Source organism: Chaetodon auriga, chromosome 13 (genome assembly GCF_051107435.1).
Source record: "Chaetodon auriga isolate fChaAug3 chromosome 13, fChaAug3.hap1, whole genome shotgun sequence".
Lineage (NCBI taxonomy): Eukaryota > Metazoa > Chordata > Actinopteri > Chaetodontiformes > Chaetodontidae > Chaetodon > Chaetodon auriga.
The window spans coordinates 21,468,242-21,488,624 of record NC_135086.1 but is presented as its reverse complement, the minus strand read 5'-3'; the positions used below and the strand labels follow the sequence as shown (position 1 = coordinate 21,488,624).

General features: G+C 44.5%; 3 protein-coding genes across 5 annotated transcripts in view; 2 read left to right on the top strand and 1 right to left on the bottom strand.

The window, feature by feature from the left end:
- The window catches only part of xpo4 (exportin 4), a 57,851-nt gene extending 47,236 nt beyond the window's left edge, over nt 1-10,615 (top strand). The window contains exons 14-24 of one of the 2 annotated variants that reach the window (XR_013077973.1): nt 34-193; nt 361-530; nt 1,729-1,903; nt 4,468-4,674; nt 5,096-5,182; nt 5,753-5,933; nt 6,047-6,168; nt 6,298-6,428; nt 8,248-8,372; nt 8,533-8,625; nt 8,914-10,615. Coding sequence is in view for 1 of the 2 variants with exons in the window: in XM_076747647.1 (XP_076603762.1) it covers nt 34-193; nt 361-530; nt 1,729-1,903; nt 4,468-4,674; nt 5,096-5,182; nt 5,753-5,933; nt 6,047-6,168; nt 6,298-6,428; nt 8,255-8,372; nt 8,533-8,625; nt 8,914-9,111 (1,642 nt within the window). In the remaining variant the exon portion in view is untranslated. The remainder of the gene's footprint in view (nt 1-33; nt 194-360; nt 531-1,728; nt 1,904-4,467; nt 4,675-5,095; nt 5,183-5,752; nt 5,934-6,046; nt 6,169-6,297; nt 6,429-8,247; nt 8,373-8,532; nt 8,626-8,913) is intronic. The other variant, XM_076747647.1, reaches the window with a different exon arrangement.
- Nucleotides 10,616-10,877: 262 nt separating this feature from the next.
- Nucleotides 10,878-16,269, top strand: eef1akmt1 (EEF1A lysine methyltransferase 1). 2 transcript variants are annotated; one of them, XM_076746594.1, is made up of 6 exons: nt 11,329-12,528; nt 12,627-12,751; nt 13,945-14,146; nt 14,608-14,690; nt 15,192-15,481; nt 15,586-16,269. In XM_076746594.1, the coding sequence occupies exons 3-6, from the start codon at nt 13,997-13,999 to the stop codon at nt 15,717-15,719; spliced, it is 657 nt and encodes a 218-aa protein (XP_076602709.1). In that variant the 5' UTR covers nt 11,329-12,528; nt 12,627-12,751; nt 13,945-13,996; the 3' UTR covers nt 15,720-16,269. The 2 variants fall into 2 exon arrangements, with proteins under 2 accessions (XP_076602708.1, XP_076602709.1); XM_076746593.1 differs by having other exon boundaries at nt 10,878-12,751.
- A 1,450-nt stretch (nt 16,270-17,719) lies between these two features.
- On the bottom strand, nt 17,720-19,551 carry il17d (interleukin 17d). Its single transcript, XM_076746595.1, has 2 exons — nt 18,998-19,551; nt 17,720-18,373 (listed from the first exon to the last, which is right to left on the bottom strand). Exons 1-2 carry the CDS (start codon nt 19,303-19,305, stop codon nt 18,052-18,054), a joined length of 630 nt encoding a protein of 209 aa, XP_076602710.1. The 5' UTR covers nt 19,306-19,551; the 3' UTR covers nt 17,720-18,051.
- Between the last annotated feature and the right edge of the window lie 832 nt (nt 19,552-20,383).

Sequence of the window (20,383 nt, the reverse complement as noted above, 5' to 3'; positions counted from 1 at the left end):
CAACTATTTCTGTCTCTCATGTTCTTGTCACAGGTTGCTGTCAGCAGTGCTGCGGACTTCAGAGGTTGAGTCCCGGGCAACAAGAGCGAGCCTGACAGAGCTGCTGAGCCCACAGATGGGAAAGGACATCGTGTGGTTCCTGAGACGCTGGGCCAAGACGTACCTACTGGTGGACGAGAAGCTCTATGAGCAGGTTTGATCCTCTCTGCTCCTCTCTTGTTCCCTCCAGCTGACCTCTACAAAACATATAAAATCTTTTCCAGACCAGTCACTGCAGTTCGCCTTTGTAATGTCTTTTCTCCGTAATAGTAATGAACTAGATGTTTCTCCTGACTCATCGTTTTTTCTGTCTTTCCTCAGATCAGCATTCCCATGAGCACAGCATTCGGTGCAGACACGGAGGGGGCCCAGTGGATTGTGGGATATCTTCTAGAGAAGGTGATCAACAACCTGTCTGTGTGGAGCTCAGAGGCTGAGCTGGCCAACGACACGGTGGAGCTGCTGGTGACGCTGGTAGAAAAGAGGGAGAGGTGAGGACAGCGGTGTCGGGCTGCAGCAGCTAGTCGATCGACAGAAGATTAACTGACGTCTATTTTGATCATGAGTGAATTGTTTTTATTCATTTTTTAAGAAAAAGTTCTCTTGATCCAGCTCTTCAGATGTGAATATCTAGTGGTTTCCTTGGTCTGTTATGATTGCAGACTGAATATCTGTGTGTTTTGGATTGATGGTCGGACAAAACATGACATCAGAAGATTTGGGAAATTGTGGTGGGAGTTTTATTGCACAGTAAGGATCAGGCCTCAAAAAACCTTCATCCTGCTTTTTCCCCATAAAGCAACCAACAGCATTTTTACTTATTTCTCAGATGTACTGAATAGTTTCAAGCCTCTTGGCTTCCTTTGATGGTAGATCTGTGGTGAAAGTTCTCTTATTTCCTGTGAGAAACCTTTCTATAAAAGATGATGGGACAAACTTGTTTGTATTCTTTAATAATGACTGAGAAGAGGTTTACAGAGCAATCAGGAATACAGCGCTAACCAAGTTTCAGCTGAAAGGACAGAGCTCATACACCAGAGTTTCATATTAGAGGTCTGACCCTGAACGGGGTTCAAGTCTGTTATTTTATCCTGCCTGTATGAATGGAAGTAGTCCAGTTTGTGGAAGTGGTAGAGAAGAATTTCCATCCAAGGTCAAAGGAAAAAGGCAGTTGCCTCCTCAGATATGAAACACTTGGTCAAATTAAACAGGGATGGACAGTAGATAGCACACAAGGTTCAACAGTCATTTCAGGTCACACATAGAGTCAAAACATAGTTCTATGATAAATTGACTTTACAAGATCAAACAATTTTTAAAAGGGGAAATCATTGATCTGCTGATGTGGTGGCCACTCATCATGTTGTCACAGTTGGATGAAAACCTTTTATCTCCCAAATGTCAGCTCTTCATGAACTAGAAGAAACAATCAATCTCAATCATCAAAATGCAAGCATGGAAATCACCCACATAGGATTTACAAACTCTTCACAGGAGAGCAACAACATGAAGCCAGAAGGTTTTTTTGAAGTCAGCGTTACTTTTTTAAAAGTGCTCGTTGTCAGTAAGCAGTGTTCTGAGGTCTTTTGGGTGAGATCATGTGTGAGTGTGTGGATGTTTTCACAGCTTGCTGTGTGTTACATCAGAACCACGGACTCTGACAGACACTCTGCCTCCATGTGCGTTCAGGGCAAACATCGTGGTGCAGTGTGAGAGCTGGTGGAACCTGGCGAAGCAGTTTGCCAGCCGCAGCCCGCCCCTCCACCTCCTGTCCAGCTCCGTGCAGAGGTCCCTGATGAAAGCACTGGTCCTGGGAGGCTTCGCACACATGGACTCTGACACCAAACAGCAATACTGGGCCGAGGTAACACGTGATAACGACGTACAGTAAAAAATCAGAGCTGAAATGATCAGTTGATAATGAATCAAACAGATGATTGGAAAGTTGTAATTGTACATAAGAAAATGATGCCAAACTCTCTTAAAATGTGAGATTTTGAAGCTTTTCTGAGTATTTATCCTTTCAGAGTATTGCACTGTTGGCTGAACGAAAACATTTGAACAACGAACGTTTGGCAAACCAAGCAATTAATCACTGAAAATAATATTGGTAGTTGTAATCCTGCAAAGGGGCGTTTCTGTAGATTTTGCTTATCATTGCTGAGGTACGCTATATCATTATACACTTTATTGCATTCCTCAGTTATAACATTACCTTATTACAGACCCTTGATACACACACATACATAAAAAGATTAAAGTAATTCAAAAAGACAGTAAGTATTTAAAAACTGTGTCTTTGTCTTCTAGTCTAAAATATCTAATTCTGGCAAAGTTGTCCCAAAAATAAAGTCTAAAAAATAAATTACAATGACAGTGACACTTATACTGTAGCAATACTTGGCTTAGGAACAAGGGCACAAGGGCCTTGACTGATGGGACTATAGAATTATGTTGTTAAACTGCAATTCTGTGTTAAGATGGGCTCAGACTGCAGGAGTTTTGGGTCAGTTTATCCTCGATTCACCCCTCCTGACAGTTGGAGCAGAAATCTGGTCTGGGACCTTGGTTGGTACCGATGTCTGGCCCAGATAATCAGGTAATGTTTACAGATCCAGTTTTGTACCTCCCGCACTGCTTGCAGATTCATGGTAGCCACCCTGATCATTCCAAACAGTTTGATATTTAGGAGTTCAAATCTGGATGATTACGTCTGTGCTTTCCAAGCAGGACCACAATAGCCAGTGAGTGAGATGATTCGCCAAGGAATGGTAAACATTCTGGCATTTGAGGCTAATGTTAGCTAGCATATTGCTGTTGACAGATATTTAAAAACTCATTTGGCTTTGTGCTTTTGTTTTTCACACCGCAAAACATTTCTACAGCGAGTTGTACATCGGTCTCGTTTTGTTTACATCTGCCTCACCATGACATCACGCCAGACTGTGCTTTGCTCCCTCCCTCGATAATCTAAATAACATCCTATAATGTGTCCTGTGCCTTTATTTTCGAGTCTCATGGTGTGTACATGTTCGAGATGAGAGAGAAGAACATGTGTGAAGTTTCTCCTCCTTATGTGTGTCATGCACCCCATTTTAAAATCAGCCAGGACTTTAAAACTCCTGTAGTCTGAGCCCAGCTGTAGCAGCTCTTTGGGCATGGAGACCCATCACACCTACTCAGCAACTGAAAGAATCTGGCAAACGCAAGGCCTGTAAATGACATGTTTAATCCTATAAACATAGCAGAAGAAGTACGAGAACACGGTTAGACAGGTTGTAGACAAATTTCCAGGTTAGTCAAACTTATTTGGAGAAGAAAATAAAAGTGAGCAGTGAAAGTTTCACCCAGATTAACTGCAGAACGGCTCAACTTTGATCTGTGGTACTTTTCATAGATGTGCATGCACAGCTTTCCTGTACAGTGACAGGTTATTACTGACATGTCAGATGCAATCACTTTCAGTTGTGCAAACAAATAAACTCATTTATATAATCTGGTTTGTCTGACTGCTATCTGGAACAGCCAGCAGCCACAGTGCTTCATTTAACCTGTTCTTCATCTGATGATATATAAATGAACTGATTATTTTGCTCGTGTTGTTGACATTAAAGCTTCACCTCAGACATGAGCTTTGTCCCTCAAAATTACACAAACACCAGTCAGTCCTTTTCGGAGTTACAGATCTCTGCAGACTCCAGTCAGATCCAAAGAGGAGGAGTGATGGATGAAGCTGATAATATTCCCCCGTCGAGTCTTTCTCCCTTGTGTATAACATGATCCTTTTCATGATCCTGGAGGCCTTTGTCTTAATAGGCTGACAGTAGTAAATGGGGGTGCAAAGCCACAATGACTCCAGAGTAATTACGGGGGTGGACGAGTGAGACAGCAGCTGTTGGCTCCATGCAGCTGTTTTGTCTGAACTCGGGTGGCTCTGTTGGATGAGGAAGAGGAGAGATGGACCCAACAACTGATCAAACACTCCTTTGTTACCATCTGCATTCTTCCTCTTTCCTCACATGCACCGAGAAATCACTTTTATCCCATTTGCTCAAGTAACGCAGATTCAGTTTCATACATATGTCATAACTGAGTTCACATAACTGCAGTTTAAGGCTGAGTTCCAGTCTGTTTTGCTGCCACTGCTTTCAAATATATTGAAAAATATTGAAAACTGCTCTATAAAATGAGCTTTCAGTTCTGCCAGGTGATCTTAACAGTGCATGGCAAATAAATGTGAAATCATCGCATTAAATCTCTTAACTGGCAGCAAAGTAAAGTGAAGCTAGACAACTGAAATGACCGGAGACATGAAGAACATGATGGATAATATCCAGTTTGTCCATCTGAACAGACATGTATCAAGGCAATCGCACACTTTGATTCTCAAATTAAGCTAAGACTCCCTGTTTCTCTACGTCCATCTAGGTGCTTCACCCTCTCCAGCAGCGTTTCCTCAACCTCATCAACCAGGAGAACTTTGCCCAGATCAGCCAGGAGGAAGCTGTCAAACAGGAAATCGTGGCTACGTTAGAGGCACTGTGCGGCATCGCCGAGGCGACACAGATCGACAACGTGGCCTCGCTCTTCTCTTTTCTCATGGACTTCCTGTCCAGCTGCATCGGCCTCATGGAGGTAAGAGCAGGTTGGAGAGGTGAATCAGAGTTAGGGAAAGATGGCCTGTATGTTGTTGTTCCTGTGTATCTTAGATTAAAGTGATGACTCTAACAGCTTTGGAGGATGGTTATTAGTTGGATTAGTGGATGGTTCTCTAAAGCTCACAGGTTCAAGACAAAATTGGACATAGTAAGAGGCTTTGAATTGAATTATTCATGAGGACTGAGCTGATTTTATACATCGCATTCAACTCAAAAGACAAGCCGACAAAACTCCATTTACAATTCAAAGGTTTTTTAAAATGTCTTTCCACTCTTCGGTAGAATTGATACAATGACAGAGGCCTGAAAACGTTGGTCAGTGTGTGTATGTGCGGGATGAAAGGTTGCGTTCATATCTAGATGACATCACATCATTGACTGTGGCTTTTGTTGTTCAGGTCTACAGCAACACGCCTGAGACGATTAACCTCATCATTGAAGTCTTTGTGGAAGTGGCTCACAAGCAGATCTGTTACCTGGGAGACGTGAGTGACACGTCTAAACTGTCTTTCACTGTTTCATAATGTTTGAAGTACAATATGTTGTGCAGGTGATGGTTTGTTACCTGCCAGAGCAGCTGGGACTGTACAGATAACGGACGGGGGTGTTTCAGCCATGTGTTGCTGTGCCTCCTGTGGGACGTTCTGTCAGTGGCTGTCGTCTTTTTGTCTCTCAGCAGTAACAGATGAATATTTATCAAGAGATATTCATCAGTCAGTCAATTCATCTGTGACTTTAGCTGAAGAAGATTGTAATTAATGAGCAACTCAAAAGAACTTTACACTGATACCAGCATTTAGATGACTTAGCATTGGTACATTTTACAAGTTTAACACACGATGATCTTTCTCTCCTCACTTTTTAGTTGTTTGTCAGTGTAAGATAAGAGAATGTAAGATAATGAAGGAAACACAAAAGGAAAACTTTAACTTCAAAGATTTCTCAGAGAATGTATTTCAGTCTGGCCTTTAAAAAGAAGCAGAAAGTCTTTATGGCTTCACATCCACGTCGCTGTGTGAGATACTAACTGTCCCGACTGTCTCCTCTCTGCTCAGACTAAGTCCATGAAGCTGTATGAAGCGTGTCTGACGCTGCTGCAGGTCTACTCCAAAAACAACCAGAGCAGGAAGCGAAGCGACGCCACAGCCGAGGAGGACCAGTACCAGGACCTGCTGCTCATCATGGAGCTGCTCACAAACCTGCTCTCCAAAGAGTTCATCGACTTCAGCGACACCGGTGAGTTAGCTGAATGTTTGTCCAAGAGTAGAAATCCACAGCCAGTTAGAGCAGAGGACTTCTCCATAGCCTGTTCATGGTGCCTCAGTTGCTTAAGATTCTGTCTTTTCTAGACGAGGTGTTTAGAAACCAAGACCAGGGAACACCGGCATCCAATCGGACAGTATCCGCAGCGGATGTGGTTCTCTATGGCGTCAACATTGTTCTTCCACTCATGTCTCAGGACTTGCTCAAGGTAAACTCCACAGCATGGATGTCTTTTAGTGTTAGGCCTATGATCCAGGCTGGACATTTCCTTTCAGTGTCCCTCATCATCAGACGTGGTCTGTGGGCTCATGCTGATCGTGTCCTCGTTGTTTTCCAGTTCCCCTCTCTGTGTAACCAGTACTACAAACTCATCACCTTCATCTGTGAGATCTTTCCAGAAAAGATCCCACAGCTGCCTGAAGACCTCTTCAAAAGCCTCATGTTCTCCCTGGAGCTGGGAATGACCTCGTATCCTCCCATCGGCTGTGTGCGTGTGTGTGGGAGACTGTGTCTGTGTGTGAGTGTATCAGGGCGGGGGGAAGGGTCACAGAGGACAAAATGCACGTACATAATCTTGAGTAATTATTTACTAAACGTCCCACATGTGTGTATGTATGTGCATCTGTGTGTGATTAGCACGCAGCCATACAGACTGTGAACAGTCAGGCTTCAGCTGCCAGAAGCAAGTGAACACTGTTATCACAGAGGCAGGAGAAAACCAGCTGTTTATCTAAATGTGGATTAGCCCGCTTTAATAGCCCAGTATGACTCATTACTGTTGGTGGTGATGTCAGCCAAAATTAGCATCCTGTGTCAGAAAGGAATGCCTGAATGGGTTAAAAAAAAATAAAGAAATACAAGTAAAACAATATGAATGACAATACTAAAACAGAAATGATTAATAATAGACCATTAGTCACACACATTGACTTCTGTCTTATTGTTTTGTGCATCGAACCCATTGTTCATAATTTCATGGAAGTATTTAACTGACAGATCGTACAGCTCCACTATGATTTACAGCAGGCATTTATATTTGGTTAATAGAGAAATTGTGAACCCTGTAGCTGGATTTGGCTGAACTTTGAATGCCATGCCGTTTATCAGGGTCCTCGTCTCCACAGCACGGTGGAAAATCAATCTTTAGACCAGAAAAACACATTAATTGCTGAGGAAAAAGAAAGTTCAGTGGCTCTAAGCTCTGAAACGCAGATGGCGCACCCTTCAAATAAAAGCATGTTGGAATGCAGAGGAGAGTGTTAGTTAATCCAAATCTTTATCTCAACTTCGCTCAAACAAAGAACCTGACTAAAATAAAAAAAACACGTTAGCTGACTTACTTTGAAGGAATTCTTACGCAGCACGATGGAAAAGTAGAACCAGACTGTTGTGAATCTGAAGCTGGAGGGGATGTGCTTGAGGGTGGGTTTGTATGCCACTGCTTTGTTCTGTAGACCTGCTCATTACCGCCACACCTCTGCGGCTAAGTGCTAACGCTGAGCACAATCTCTGTCCTATGAAAAGCAGAAGCACCTGAAGTCATTAGAAGTGATGAAAACAGATAAAGCAACAGTAATGAATCACGCTTGGCTGTTAATGTGGTCCACATTTAGATAAACAGCTGGTTTTCTCCTGCCTCTGTGATAACAGTGTTCACTAGCTCCTGGCAGCTGAAGCCTGACTGTTAAGAGTCTGCTTTGCTGAGTGGTACTAATCACACACATGTGGGACTACGCATAAATGATGAACGCGTGTGTGTCTGCAGCGTTGGCTTCTGACTGTTCAGATTCAGTTCTCCCATTCAGTAGCTTTTATACTGAGTATTGAGCCTCAGGACTTGTTTTTGGTACCGACTGCTACTGCTCGACTCTTCATCGAGGTTGGCAAACATGTGGCCTTTCTAGAACAGATGACCTTCTCTGTACGACTCCAGAACTGGGAAAAGATGGTGGGAAAAAGGGGCATTTATTTAGCCAATGAATGTGACTGATAATTTAATGTATAAGAGTGAAGTTACAGGTGCTTGGACCAAAACATGTTTCTTTTCAGTGGAGAGGTTTGGTGGCAGTGAGGCTTGAAACATGTTTATAAAGATATTTTAAGTAGCCTGAATCTCAAAATGTGGCCACATCAGAGAAGAGTGTCACATGTTTAGTAATTTACTGGATTTCCAGTCATCTGAGGTCAGATTTGTCATATTTTGCCTCTTAATTCCATCTTGCCTGCTGCAGCTGTGGAAGACAGAAAAAAGACACACTGTTATGTAGTTTGGGCTCCTTAACGTCAGTGTTCAGGATGAGTTCAGAGATCAGCCAGCTGTGTTTGGAGGCTTTGTCTCCTCTGGCTGAGCAGTGCGCGAAAAACCAGGAGAAGGACACACCACTCTTCATCGCCACCCGTCACTTCCTTAAGGTACAGCACACACCTGGCCGGGTCTCCTTTTCACCACAATTAAACACATAAATGTAATGATTCTAGAATCCATTGGCTTGCTAAACTAATGTAGATGTAGACTTGTGCTCTATAATAATTTTCCTTTTCACGCCGTGTATTCCGTCGTCTGTGCCTCCAGTTGGTGTTTGACATGCTGGTCCTGCAAAAACACAACACAGAGATGACAGTGGCAGCAGGAGAAGCTCTCTACACACTTGTGTGCCTGCACCAGGTGAGTAACACAGAGCACCTGTCAGTACCAGGAAGCTCCAGTGGTTCAGCCTGTTCATGTCCAGAGGTCAGCGTGTCAGTGCCGGTTGGACACATCTGATACATGGTTTCTCCTATCAGGGAAGCTTTCACAGTTGAAAAATTAACTTTTGAGTGCCCTCTAGTGGACAAATGTCAGGTAGACACTTTGTATTGAGACCCCTGTTACTCATCAGCTGTTAGTCTTGGCTGTACTATTAAATGTCTTTGTTTGACCCTGTGTGTATGGTCTGTTTGTCCTCTCTGTCAGGCGGAGTACTCAGAGCTGGTGGAGTCTCTGCTCTCCTCACAGAGAGACGCCGTCATTTACCAGCGGCTGGCTGACGCCTTCAACACGCTGACAGCCAGCAGCACGCCGCCCACCATGGACCGCAAGCAGAAGGTCGCCTTCCTCAAGAGCCTGGAGGAGTTTGTGGCCAATGTGGGCGGCCTGCTCTGCGTGAAATAACCACTGGAAACCGACTCCGCCTCGAATCATCGTTTTGAAAAGCAACCAATCAAAGACCCCCTGCTTCATCCCTTAGAACTATGGGTAGAAGAGACAGCTGGAAGCCTTTGATGAACTCTCTGTCTCTCCACCTGCTGGGGAATCCATCTCATGCCTGAATGTTTACCCTGTTTTCACCTCCTGGGATTGTTTTTTTTTTTTTTGTTTGTTTTCCGTTTTCCTCCCCACTTGTTACACTCTCGGCCTGCCCCTCCAGCATGATTGACAGGCTTGATGACGATGATGTGGTAACCATGGAGACAGAACTGCAGAGCAGACGGACTCACTCGGAGGATCCTGCCCTGTTGACTGAAATGATGGAGCACCGACCATCATGACGACGAGTGGTGGAGCAGCAGCCGATGCGTTGTGCTCCCCTCTGCCACCTCATGTACCAGGAGTCTGCCAGAGCATGTGCACACACGCACGCGCGCGCACACACACAGACACACACAGTGTCATTGAGGCTAAAACAGGCTGCTGTTATTGGAAATTGAAGGAGAATTTTTTTTCCAGTGTGAGGTTTTGTTATAGGTATTAGAGGGGCCATTTTATTTCAAGGATGCCATGGCAACCACCTCCTCCCCAATACACATACACACACATGCCACCCCAATCCCAGAGTGCCTTTGTTTTGATTGTTCTCTGTGTGTGTGTATTTGTGTATGTGTGTGTGTGTGTGTGTGTGCGTGTGCGTGCGTGTTTGTGTGAATCGTGTCATACATCAACTGACGACAAATAACAATTGTGCCTGTCATTTGCCACGAATACAGCAGATGCGCGCACACACACACACACACACACACAAACACACAAAATATGCACATGAACACACAAAATGCGAAATGCTGCCATGACAACAGAGGCTGGCCTGGCTGAACCACGCAGCACCGGACGATGTTTGTTGTTTGGCGATGACAGAAAACCAAAATCAGATTGTGCTTGACTAAAGGGTGTATATATACTATATATGATGTTTTCAAATCAGAAACCATGAGAAATGTATGTTCAAGGATGAAAAAACGACTGAGATGTTTTTATATGCCAGTAGACGTCAGGAAGAGTTGTGAGTTCAATATTGTATGAAAACAGCTAGAGGGAGCAACTTTCTCTGAGTTGACCTTTGAAGTTTGATATTTTTTCTCTATTTGGATTGTAGTATTATGTCCCTGAGGACAGATGAAGGCCCAAGAAGGATCAGGCCTCTAAAGTTTAGCAGATTCGTTTCAGTAGTATTTTTCTACCGCAGCACATCCACCCTATCACTCTTCAACACACACTGGATTGAAGCAAAGACTTTGAGTGGAAGGACAGCAATAACAAACCAAATAAAAAGGAACAGAGCCACTTGTTGATGGATTATTTTGGAGACAGAATCCTCCTCGTTCAGAGCACTATCCTGGTTATTGTAGAATGGCTGTTTTGTTAATGAAGTGTAAAAGTGTACATAAACTTATTGTATACAAAGTTCTGGCCTCTGCATTTTCCTTTACACGTGTCATGTCTGTCTGTCTGTCTTTTATTACTTTAGAAATAAATAATTATTGATTCTGCTTTTATCATGGAATACCTTCTGTCAGGTATGTTGGTGGTCATTCCTGTGCAAAAAGCAAAACGTTGGAGGTAAAGCATCAACTGTTTGACGAGTGATTACACAAAAACGCCGTGATAGAACGAGAGATTTAGGGACTTTTGTCCCTTCTCAACAGCCATACTTTCGGGACTACGTCATCAATCCGCGACTATTAATGTTTGCAGTTCTAATGTTTATCGCTGACATCTCTTCTTAACAATGTTCGGCTTACAGCACAATTAGATACACCAGCTTCTTGTGTCATCTTTTCCACAAATTCAGCTCCCGTGGTATTTTGTTCTTCAAAAGGGAAATTATGAGTGAGAAATGTGTGTGTTGAACGACAGGAAGAGAGGCAGAAACTAATTGTTTAATCAACAATCTTCATGTTTTCCTATAAATGGATGTCATTTTCTATATACACAAAAGACCATTTCTCTCAAATATTGTTCACAAATCTGTCGAAATCTGTGTTAGTGAGCACTTCTCTTGCCGAGATAATCCATTCCACCTCACAGGTGTGGCGTTTCAAGATTTGCCTCACGCAGTGCAACACATCTCCTTCGCATAGAGTTGATCAGGTTGTTGATTGTGGCCTGTGGAATGTTGGTCCACTCCTCTTCAATGGCTGTGCGAAGTTGCTGGATATTGGCAGGAACTGGAACACGCTGTCGTATACGCTGATCCAGAGCATCCCAAACATGCTCAATGGGTGACATCTCCGGTAAGTATGCTGGCCATGCAAGAACCGGGATGTTTTCAGCTTCCAGGAATTGTGTACAGATCCATGCAACATGGGGCCGTGCATTATCATGCTGCAGCATGAGGTGATGGTCGTGAATAAATGGCACAACAATGGGTCTCAGGATCTCGTCACGGTATCTCTGTGCATTCAAAATGCCATCAATAAAATGCACCTGTGTTCGTTGTCCATAGCATACGCCTGCCCATACCATAACCCCATCATCAGTAAACCGCTCTCCCACACGACGCCACACACGCTGTCTGCCATCTGCCCTGAACAGTGAAAACCAAGATTCATCCGTGAAGAGAACACCTCTCCAACGTGCCAGACGCCATCGAATGTGAGCATTTGCCCACTCAAGCCGGTTACGACGACGAACTGCAGTCAGGTCGAGACCCCGATGAGGACGACGAGCATGCAGACGAGCTTCCCTGAGACGGTTTCTGACAGTTTGTGCAGAAATTCTTTGGTTATGCAAACCGATTGTTGCAGCAGCTGTCTGGGTGGCTGGTCTCAGACGATCTTGGAGGTGAATATGCTGGATCTGGAGGTCCTGGGCTGGTGTGGTTACACGTGGTCTGCGGTTGTGAGGCCGGTTGGATGTACTGCCAAATTGTCTGAAACGCCTTTGGAGACGGCTTATGGTAGAGAAATGAACATTCAATTCACGGGCAACAGCTCTGGTGGACATTCCTGCAGTCAGCATGTCAATTGCACGCTCCCTCAAAACTTGCGACATCTGTGGCATTGTGCTGTGTGATAAAACTGCACATTTCAGAGTGGCCCCTTATTGTGACCAGCCTAAGGCACACCTGTGCAATATTCATACTGTCTAATCAGCATCTTGATATGCCACACGTGTGAGGTGGGATGGATTTTCTCGGCAAAGGAGAAGTCATCACTGACACAGATTTAGACAGATTTGTGAACAAGATTTGAGAAATGTTTTTTTTATGTGTGTATATAGAAAATGTTTTAGATCTTTGACTTCAGATCATGAAAAATGGGAGCAAAAATAAAAGTGTTGCGTTTATATATTTGTTCAGTGTAAATCCTACATGTAAGGAATTAATCTAATTAATCTGACTAATGAATTCATATAAATCGTCGACAAACCGTCGCCTCCACCGGAAGTATTTATCAGATCTTATTTTGTAGTTTTAGCGTACGCTTCCTGTCTGACAGGACCCTGAACCGGAAGGGAGTCGACAGAGGAGACCCTGCCTGGTGTAGGCAGTGTGACCCCCGCAGCAGCGTGTTCACAGCCACCTGTTTCTCATCAGGTATGCTCTCTCTCTGGCTCTCATTATGGCTGTCATTCATTCCTCAGGCTTTGCCCGCACACAGGCTGTGGCGATGGCGACGCTCTTGTCCTAATGAAATAAACACGTCCTTAAAGCAGAATAAATGTTAAAAAGTTGAAAATAACCGGTGGTGGTAAATGAGGTGTGATTCGGTGTTTGATCAGTAAACACGCGTTAAAAGAGGACAGAAATCTCTGCTGCAGACCCTCTGGAGGGTCTCTGGGTGTGAAGGATCATAAGAATAGACAGTTTGTTGCAGGGGTCGGCGGCACGCGTCTCTGACTGAACCGCACGCGGCTTTTTCACCCCTCTGCGGTGGCTCCCTGTAGCTTTGAAAAAAAAAATGGTGTGAAAAAATAATAGCTATGTTATTTTATTTCATTCTTCAGTGGAATACTTGTCATTTTAGAGATCGAGGTGATCTTGTTACATTAAAGTGTTAATATTTTGGAGATCAAACTGCGTCACATCCTACACGCGTCACCGGTCAGACGGCCGTTCCGGCTCAGACGCACAAAACCTCCTACTGAAAACCTCCTCAAAGAAACTTGTTGGAAAAACGGAATGCCATTCCCGACACTTGTCTGAACATGTGATGATTAAATGTAAACTGGCATATTTTTGTGTTTGCCCCTTCAGAGCAAACGTGCTGCAGCTATTTGTTTTATCAATCAAATCTGGGCTCCCCCCCCAACAAATAAGGGAAGGACTGCGTTATACATTTCATTTGAAAGTAACCCTGTAGGTGACAGTGTTTTTTTGTTTTTTGTTTTTTTTTTTTAATGTTCATAAGAGTTTGGTGGTTTCCTTTGTTACAAATAGCAATAAAACGCCAATCGTTTTCTTTTTGTAGTTCTATGATTTCATAAATGCAATAAACTACAGTTCGTAGCATACCTGCATATAAAACATTGTGTGCTGTTTTATCCTCATTTCAGGGGGTTGAATAGTGGCTCCACTTGTTGGGAAAGGGGCCAAAATGGCTCTTTTGATGTTGATGGTTGCTAAACTTTAGTGTAACCTTCATTTTCTTTGAGGTCCTTTAACCTGACTTAAACGATGCCTCAAAAAGCTTCAACAGCACAACTGAAACAAACTACGAAATCAATAGATTTATCCAATCAGGTATCAAGGCGTCAAAAAAGTCATTAATAACTGAGTTTTTCTTTCAGGTCTTCTGTCCCGTCAGTCCTGAAGGCCAGCTGTTCCCCTGCCCTGCCTGCCATGAGTGACAGCGACGACGACGACGTCCCGACGCTGTCTGCTCACACGCTGGCCGCCCTGCAGGACTTTTACAATGACAGAAGGAATGACCCCGCGTGCTGCATCACGCCATCAGAGCAGTTCACTGTGGGCGCACTGGAGGAGGACTGGGTTAGTTTGCTGGCTTTAGTGGCAGGAGACAGGAAAAAAAGGACACTGCATCTGTGTCTGTCTGGTTTTATTGTCTCAGCCCAGATTTACGGTCTTGGTGTATTTTTGGCTGCCAGGTATTTTGTGGATCAACCATTTTGTCATTCAAGTGTTTTTATTTGATTTGACAGAGCGGAGAAGAATCAGCAGATGAACTGATCATAAATGTAACTGTAAGAAGAAGCCCTAAAGACAGTGTCAGCTGCGTAGTTTTCAACTTTAAAATGTCATCTGGCATCAGATCAATAATCTGCTGTTGATCAGCTTTAAGAGTAAATGTTACTTTTTCTTTCAGCTTAACATCAGCAAACTAAACAAGATTAAATGTTGTTGATAAAAGATAACAGTGCCACTGATACCTGTGTGTGTGCGCGTGCGTCTGTCTGTCTGTCTGTCTGTCTGTCTGTCTGTCTGTCCACTAGCGGATGAGCCAGTTCTGGTACAGTGATGAGACAGCAGCTCAGCTAGCTGAGGAGGTCGTACGAGAAGCTGGAGAGGGAGGCAGGTAAAACTACACACACACACACACACACACACACACACACACACACACACACACACAGTGGTTCTCTTCTCAACTCAGGGGTCACAAGATAAGCCAAAGAGGTCATGAGACAGATAACAAGTCAGACAATCAGCAAGAAACAATATTTGTTCTGATGTTCCTGTGATTTCTGCTTTCCTTCATGTGGACGACTGTAAAAGTTTTCCACCTTTAATCCTGCAGGAAAAAAAAAAACCCTTTGGGGTTGAAGTGGTTACAGACGTACAACCCTGAGTCCAGAAAAGTGGTGACGCTGCGTAAAGCAGAATGTGATCATTCGTCAATCGTTCTGTAGCTGCAGATGTTGTGTGTAGAAGCCGGTCGTGTCTCCTCTGTGATGCTTCAGCGTCGGTGCTGCAGAGGAGTCCTCGCTGTTTCTGAACGACTGACTGACCACAGAGCAGCAAACCACAACCACAAGTTTAGGCTTCATCTCCAACATGTGTTTCCCTTCACACACAGGATCGCGTGTGTGAGCGCGCCCAGTGTGTACCAGAAGCTGAAGCAGGGTGTGGTGGACGGCTCGGATCGGGTGTCCGCCGTCGTGTTGGAGTACGACCGCCGCTTCGCCATCTACGGTGACGACTTCATGTTCTACGACTACAACGAGCCGCTGTCTCTCACGGCCTGCGCGGCTCCTCAGAGCTTCGACATCGTCCTGGCCGACCCGCCATACCTGTCCGAGGAGTGTCTGAGCAAAGTGGCCAAAACCATCCAGTACCTGAGCAAAGGCAAAGTGCTGCTGTGCACAGGTGAGAGGAGGATGTTACCCGATCGAGTCACAGCTGCAGTTTGAAGACACTCACTGTCTGCTGTGAACTCATGTCTTGCTTTTTGTGTCCTGTCCGCTCTGCAGGAGCCATCATGGAGAATCTCGCCAAAGACCTTCTGGATGTCAAAATGTGCAGCTTCCTGCCAAAGCACAACAAACACCTGTCCAATGAGTTCCGCTGTTTCGTCAACTATCCGTCTCGCCTGCTGTCCTGCTGAGGAGCCGGACACCTGTGAGATCAGCAGCCCGAGAGAGGGAGACGGTTTCCACGAAGGCCCTGAACTTGCGTGAGGAGGAACAAATATTTGGTGATGTGCTTTCTGTGAAAACAATGATTTCATCCGCGGAAAGCTAACTGACATTTATTTAAAAGTCTGGAATCAAAGAAAAAGAGTAAACGTGACGTTTTTCAGCGTCCTCATCGTGAGGTTTTCTGTTTGATGCCGTTTTATGTTGAACGTCTTTGGACTCTTGGTGTTACAAATGGACTGCTTACTTTGAAGACGCCACCTTCAGCTCAAGGAGACCGTGATGGACATGTGTCCAAATACTTGGACATGACGAGTGCACTGAAACATATTAAATATCAGTATACTGAGTATACTGAAGTGTACTTGCATCCAGACTGAATGGTGTACTTAAAGTGTGCTAAATAAGAACAAATCATTTTGTACTTGTTGCACTAGACTGTGTACTTAATGTACTGCAAATCTACTGATTATTTTATATCCGCTCATGTTTTTCAATTTAAAGTATAACTGAAACACAGTTAGAGTGTAAGTTGTACTTTGAGTGTACATTAAATCTAATATTAATAGATCACAAATACATTGGGATACAGGTGTATTTTTACATACTTCTTGAGCGTTTTCGATACACTTTAGGTGTACTTCAACACTCAGGACAAACAGGATGTACTGTTCCTATTTGTCCTCGTATGTTCGGTGCACATTAATGCCTGCATGTCCTTGAAATAGTTGGCACCTCTTATTGGTCACATCCTATTTTTCCCGTCACTGACAGCGTGATGCAGCATTCTGGATGTTTGATCTTCGTCGTCCTTGCATCAACATGTCTTGATGTGCTACACTGAATGCCAAATAGATATACACAGATTAATGTGTAAAAAATATACTTTGGAGTTTGTCATGACAGCGTAAAATTAATATCCTTTAGTCTGTATAAGTTCATTTCAAGTGCACTTCATGCTTATAGTCATTAACACACTCACCAAAAATATACTACAGTGTAGTTCACAGCAATTATCTTAAAAGTGCACTTTAAATATTGAACTTACATCTGACAAAAAATACATTTGACTGTAATATATTGAGAAAAAGTATGCTTTCATTGCATATAAAGTAAGTACACATTTATATAAATGTACTGGAAACATACTTACAATATTTAAATATACTTTAAGTACAGAATTCTTTCACTTGGTCTGTCGTCAAAGTGAACTCAGCTTTGGTTTGGAGGATCCACACGCTCAGCAGAAAGCCTGCGATTCATGACCGTGGAGTCTGACAGATGTGGCCTTTCAGCAAACAACACTCTAACAAAAGGATGCTATCAAGTTGCATGATGGGAACTGTAGGATCCAGTGTTTTTGAGTATAACCTGTACACACAGGTTGGGATGTCTTGCCCTCATCTGCTTTGATTTTGACTGTTTAGCTTTATTCTACACAAATGAAATATTCCTCAGTCTGCTGTCACTGACCAGCAGCAAGGCAGAGTTTAACGAGGCCTCGTTACGAGAGGGACGGTTTCTAATCTGAAGCCACGTCCTCGCTGAATGCACACTGGAGGAGCAGTTCAAGACACGATGCAGACCCGGACAGGATGGAGCTTGAAGCATCACTGACAGAGTGCACAGGAGACACAGAGTGAAGTGAGACTTTAATGAGAGACTTCAAACAGACGTAGAGCTCAGCCTGAGAGGAAACACCTCTCTGCACGTCTCAGCTGATCCCTCATCAGAGGAGGCAGAGGAGCGCCAACTGTGGAGTGTCAGGAAGAATAAATAAAAAAAAAGGAAAGCTCATCTTCTATGTAAGCCTGTTTATTCTCTGAACCCCTTTAGTGATGTGATGACGTTCAGCTGAGAGGATGTCTGGGATATGGAGAATGGAAATATTCAAGTGCTGATTTTTAGTTGGAGGGAGAGGTGAGTGAACTCTGCAAACTGATGTGCCGGATGTTTTTTTTTTTATTTTGATGATGAGAAATACAGTCTTGTGGAATATGTGTTATTCAGATGAAGTCTGTCAGGATAACATCATGAATGCATCCTCAGGTTTCTCCTGGTGATCAGAGCAGAGGGCTCAACTTGCAGTTGTCTTCTTCCGTCAGTAGGTGGCAGCGTTGATCAGCTCATTGTTAATGGTCAATATTGGTCAGTGTTCGATGATGGAGCTCAGTCTGCAGGACTTCTGTGGTGAAGCCTTTCTCATCCCAGAATTCAACGTGTGCATGTTTCGTGTCCGTGGGGAAAGACGGAAACCCGGGGAGGTGAGTCGGGTGTAGAGATGGCGTTTCTGGAGTACCTTCACACTCTCTTGGCCGCAGAGCGGAGCCGTCCGGCTTTGGGCTGTGCTCTCTCCAGGCTCTGGTTGCCGTTCTGGCCGTCCCGCTCCTTCTCCAGCAGCGGCACACAGGTGCAGCCCACCGCGATGGACACGTAGATCTCGGTGTAGGAGTGGCGGCCGCCGGCGCAGGAGCCGGTTCTCTTGAGGATGACGGAGGGCGCGTAGACCGGAGTGCTGCGGTACTGGTCGCTCTCCTCGCCGTACGGCCCGATCAGGCAGCCCTTACACAGACAGTAGGCCTCGGGGATGAAGCGGGGATACCTGCTCAGGTCGTACGAGATCCTGAAAACATGAATGCAACAGATGTGTTTTTTGTTTTTTTGTTTTTTTTTCTTCTGCAGACTCACTATCAGATTCAGTCCTGGTTTATATTCCTACTATGTCAGAACACAGATTACTGCTACAAAGTTTCTGTGAGAAAAGACTCTTTCGTTTTGTATTCTTAAAACTAACAAACAAACAAACAAACAAACAAAAACAAAAAAAAAAGGTTTGGTATCTCAGACATTTTGATGTGACAGCTCTGCCATGTGATCAGGCTTTTCAAAGCAATCTGAAAACGTTTAAGCGGCTGTGAGGGAGTTTCTGCATTCTGCCAGTGAAACTTTAAATACTCACTATAAATAACACTTAATGTTATTAATAACAACTCCGCGTCAATTGCTATGGAGACGTTTCCATGACAAAATGTCACGTGCTGAAAGCTTTGTTGCAACAAATAAATGGAATACTTTTTGAAGTACTTTTTCCATTCTGATGTGATATCTGTGTATTTCTGTTTGAATGCAAGTTTTGATCGCAAATGAATTAAGGCATTAAGTCATTTTCAGTCCAGATGTGAGATGTGCGCAAATTGTAATTTCCAAAACTACAGCGTGACTCCCTGTGCGGTGCAGCTGCCCTCACCTGTAGGCCCAGGGGGAGATGCTGAGCAGGTTGACCGGGAGGCGGGTCTTCCTGTCGGTCGGGGACCGTGCGGTGGTCGGGCAGGTCAGGTTGAGCTTGTCCTGCGGCTCCAGCTGCAGGGCGTGGTGGAAAGCGCTCATCACGCCCACCGAGAGGCGCCCGAACATCTGCTCCAGGATCTCCTCCGGCAGGTCCAGACAAGACCGCGTCCTGGCGGCCTTCTTTCGTATCCGAGCCGCCCCGCTGGGCGAGCCCAGGAGCAGCACAGCCAGGTGCAACAGCAGCAGGACGCGGATCTGCTGCGGCATCACTGTGCGCAGCTCGGTGCGGTGCCAAAATGTGAATCCTCTGAAAAAGGGTCCCTGCGCGCTGTGATGTCGCCTTCCTTGCCCTCGCCCTTCTTACAAGATGACAAGTGGATTCTCAGAACTGAAGTGACCTCCGTTAATGAGGCGACTTTTCCCGTTAACAAGTTACTTTCCTCTGCTGTAATCCAGTGAAGTGTTGGAGCGTTGGAGAGTCAGCGGCAGGCAAACAGTCCTCAGTCCTGGCTCGGACACCGAGGCGCAGGCGCGCCGCCCGGGAAACAGCGGAAACATTTTGGCACAACACGTCCACAGCGTCGCCAGGAGTAATAATTACCTTACAATTAGAAATTATTGCCGAGGTGGGAGGTAAACACCTGCTGCTGTCTGTCTAATATGAGAAAAATGCCACTAACAGTACTTTCCTGTTGCTTTTCTTCAGTGGGGTGTGCGTAAAATCCGCTGGGAGCGCTTGGACGCGCAGGAACAGTGAGATCCACCATTCAGAACGAGTCTGAATCAAAGTGATGACAGAAGAAGTCCCGTCTTAAACCTCTAGCCACGGTCATGGAGGAGTTCATGAGAGCAGCTCCGGACGCGAGAGGGAAGTCCAGACTATTGGCTCTGCTGCTGAATCCTGGATTCACACTTCAGTCTCTTGACTTCTAGATAAACTGGATCCGGTTGTTCCAGCCTCCTGTCTGCTCTGCGTTCACACAGAAACTATGACGTCGAGGTCAGACACGAACATAAAGATACAAAGATTTTGATTAGACCAATAAAAGCACACTTTTGCGTTTCTTTTCTCTTTCAAAGACCCCATTTCCCCCCGCCGGTATGACGTGTGCTGTGAATTCATATCAAGCTTTATGTGAGGCAAAAGCTTTCAATTATATTGCACATATAAAAAGGCACTTAAAGCTTAATTCAGTGCAGCTTAACCTCCTCTAAACCTCTGATCTGCTGCCTTGCCAGGGAAAACTTCACATTAATAACACGCCACACGCTTCGGTTTTATCTACTGTGCTCAGAATGAGACTGCTCTGCGTTTGGTAAAATATTTTCTCTTTTAATCACAGAT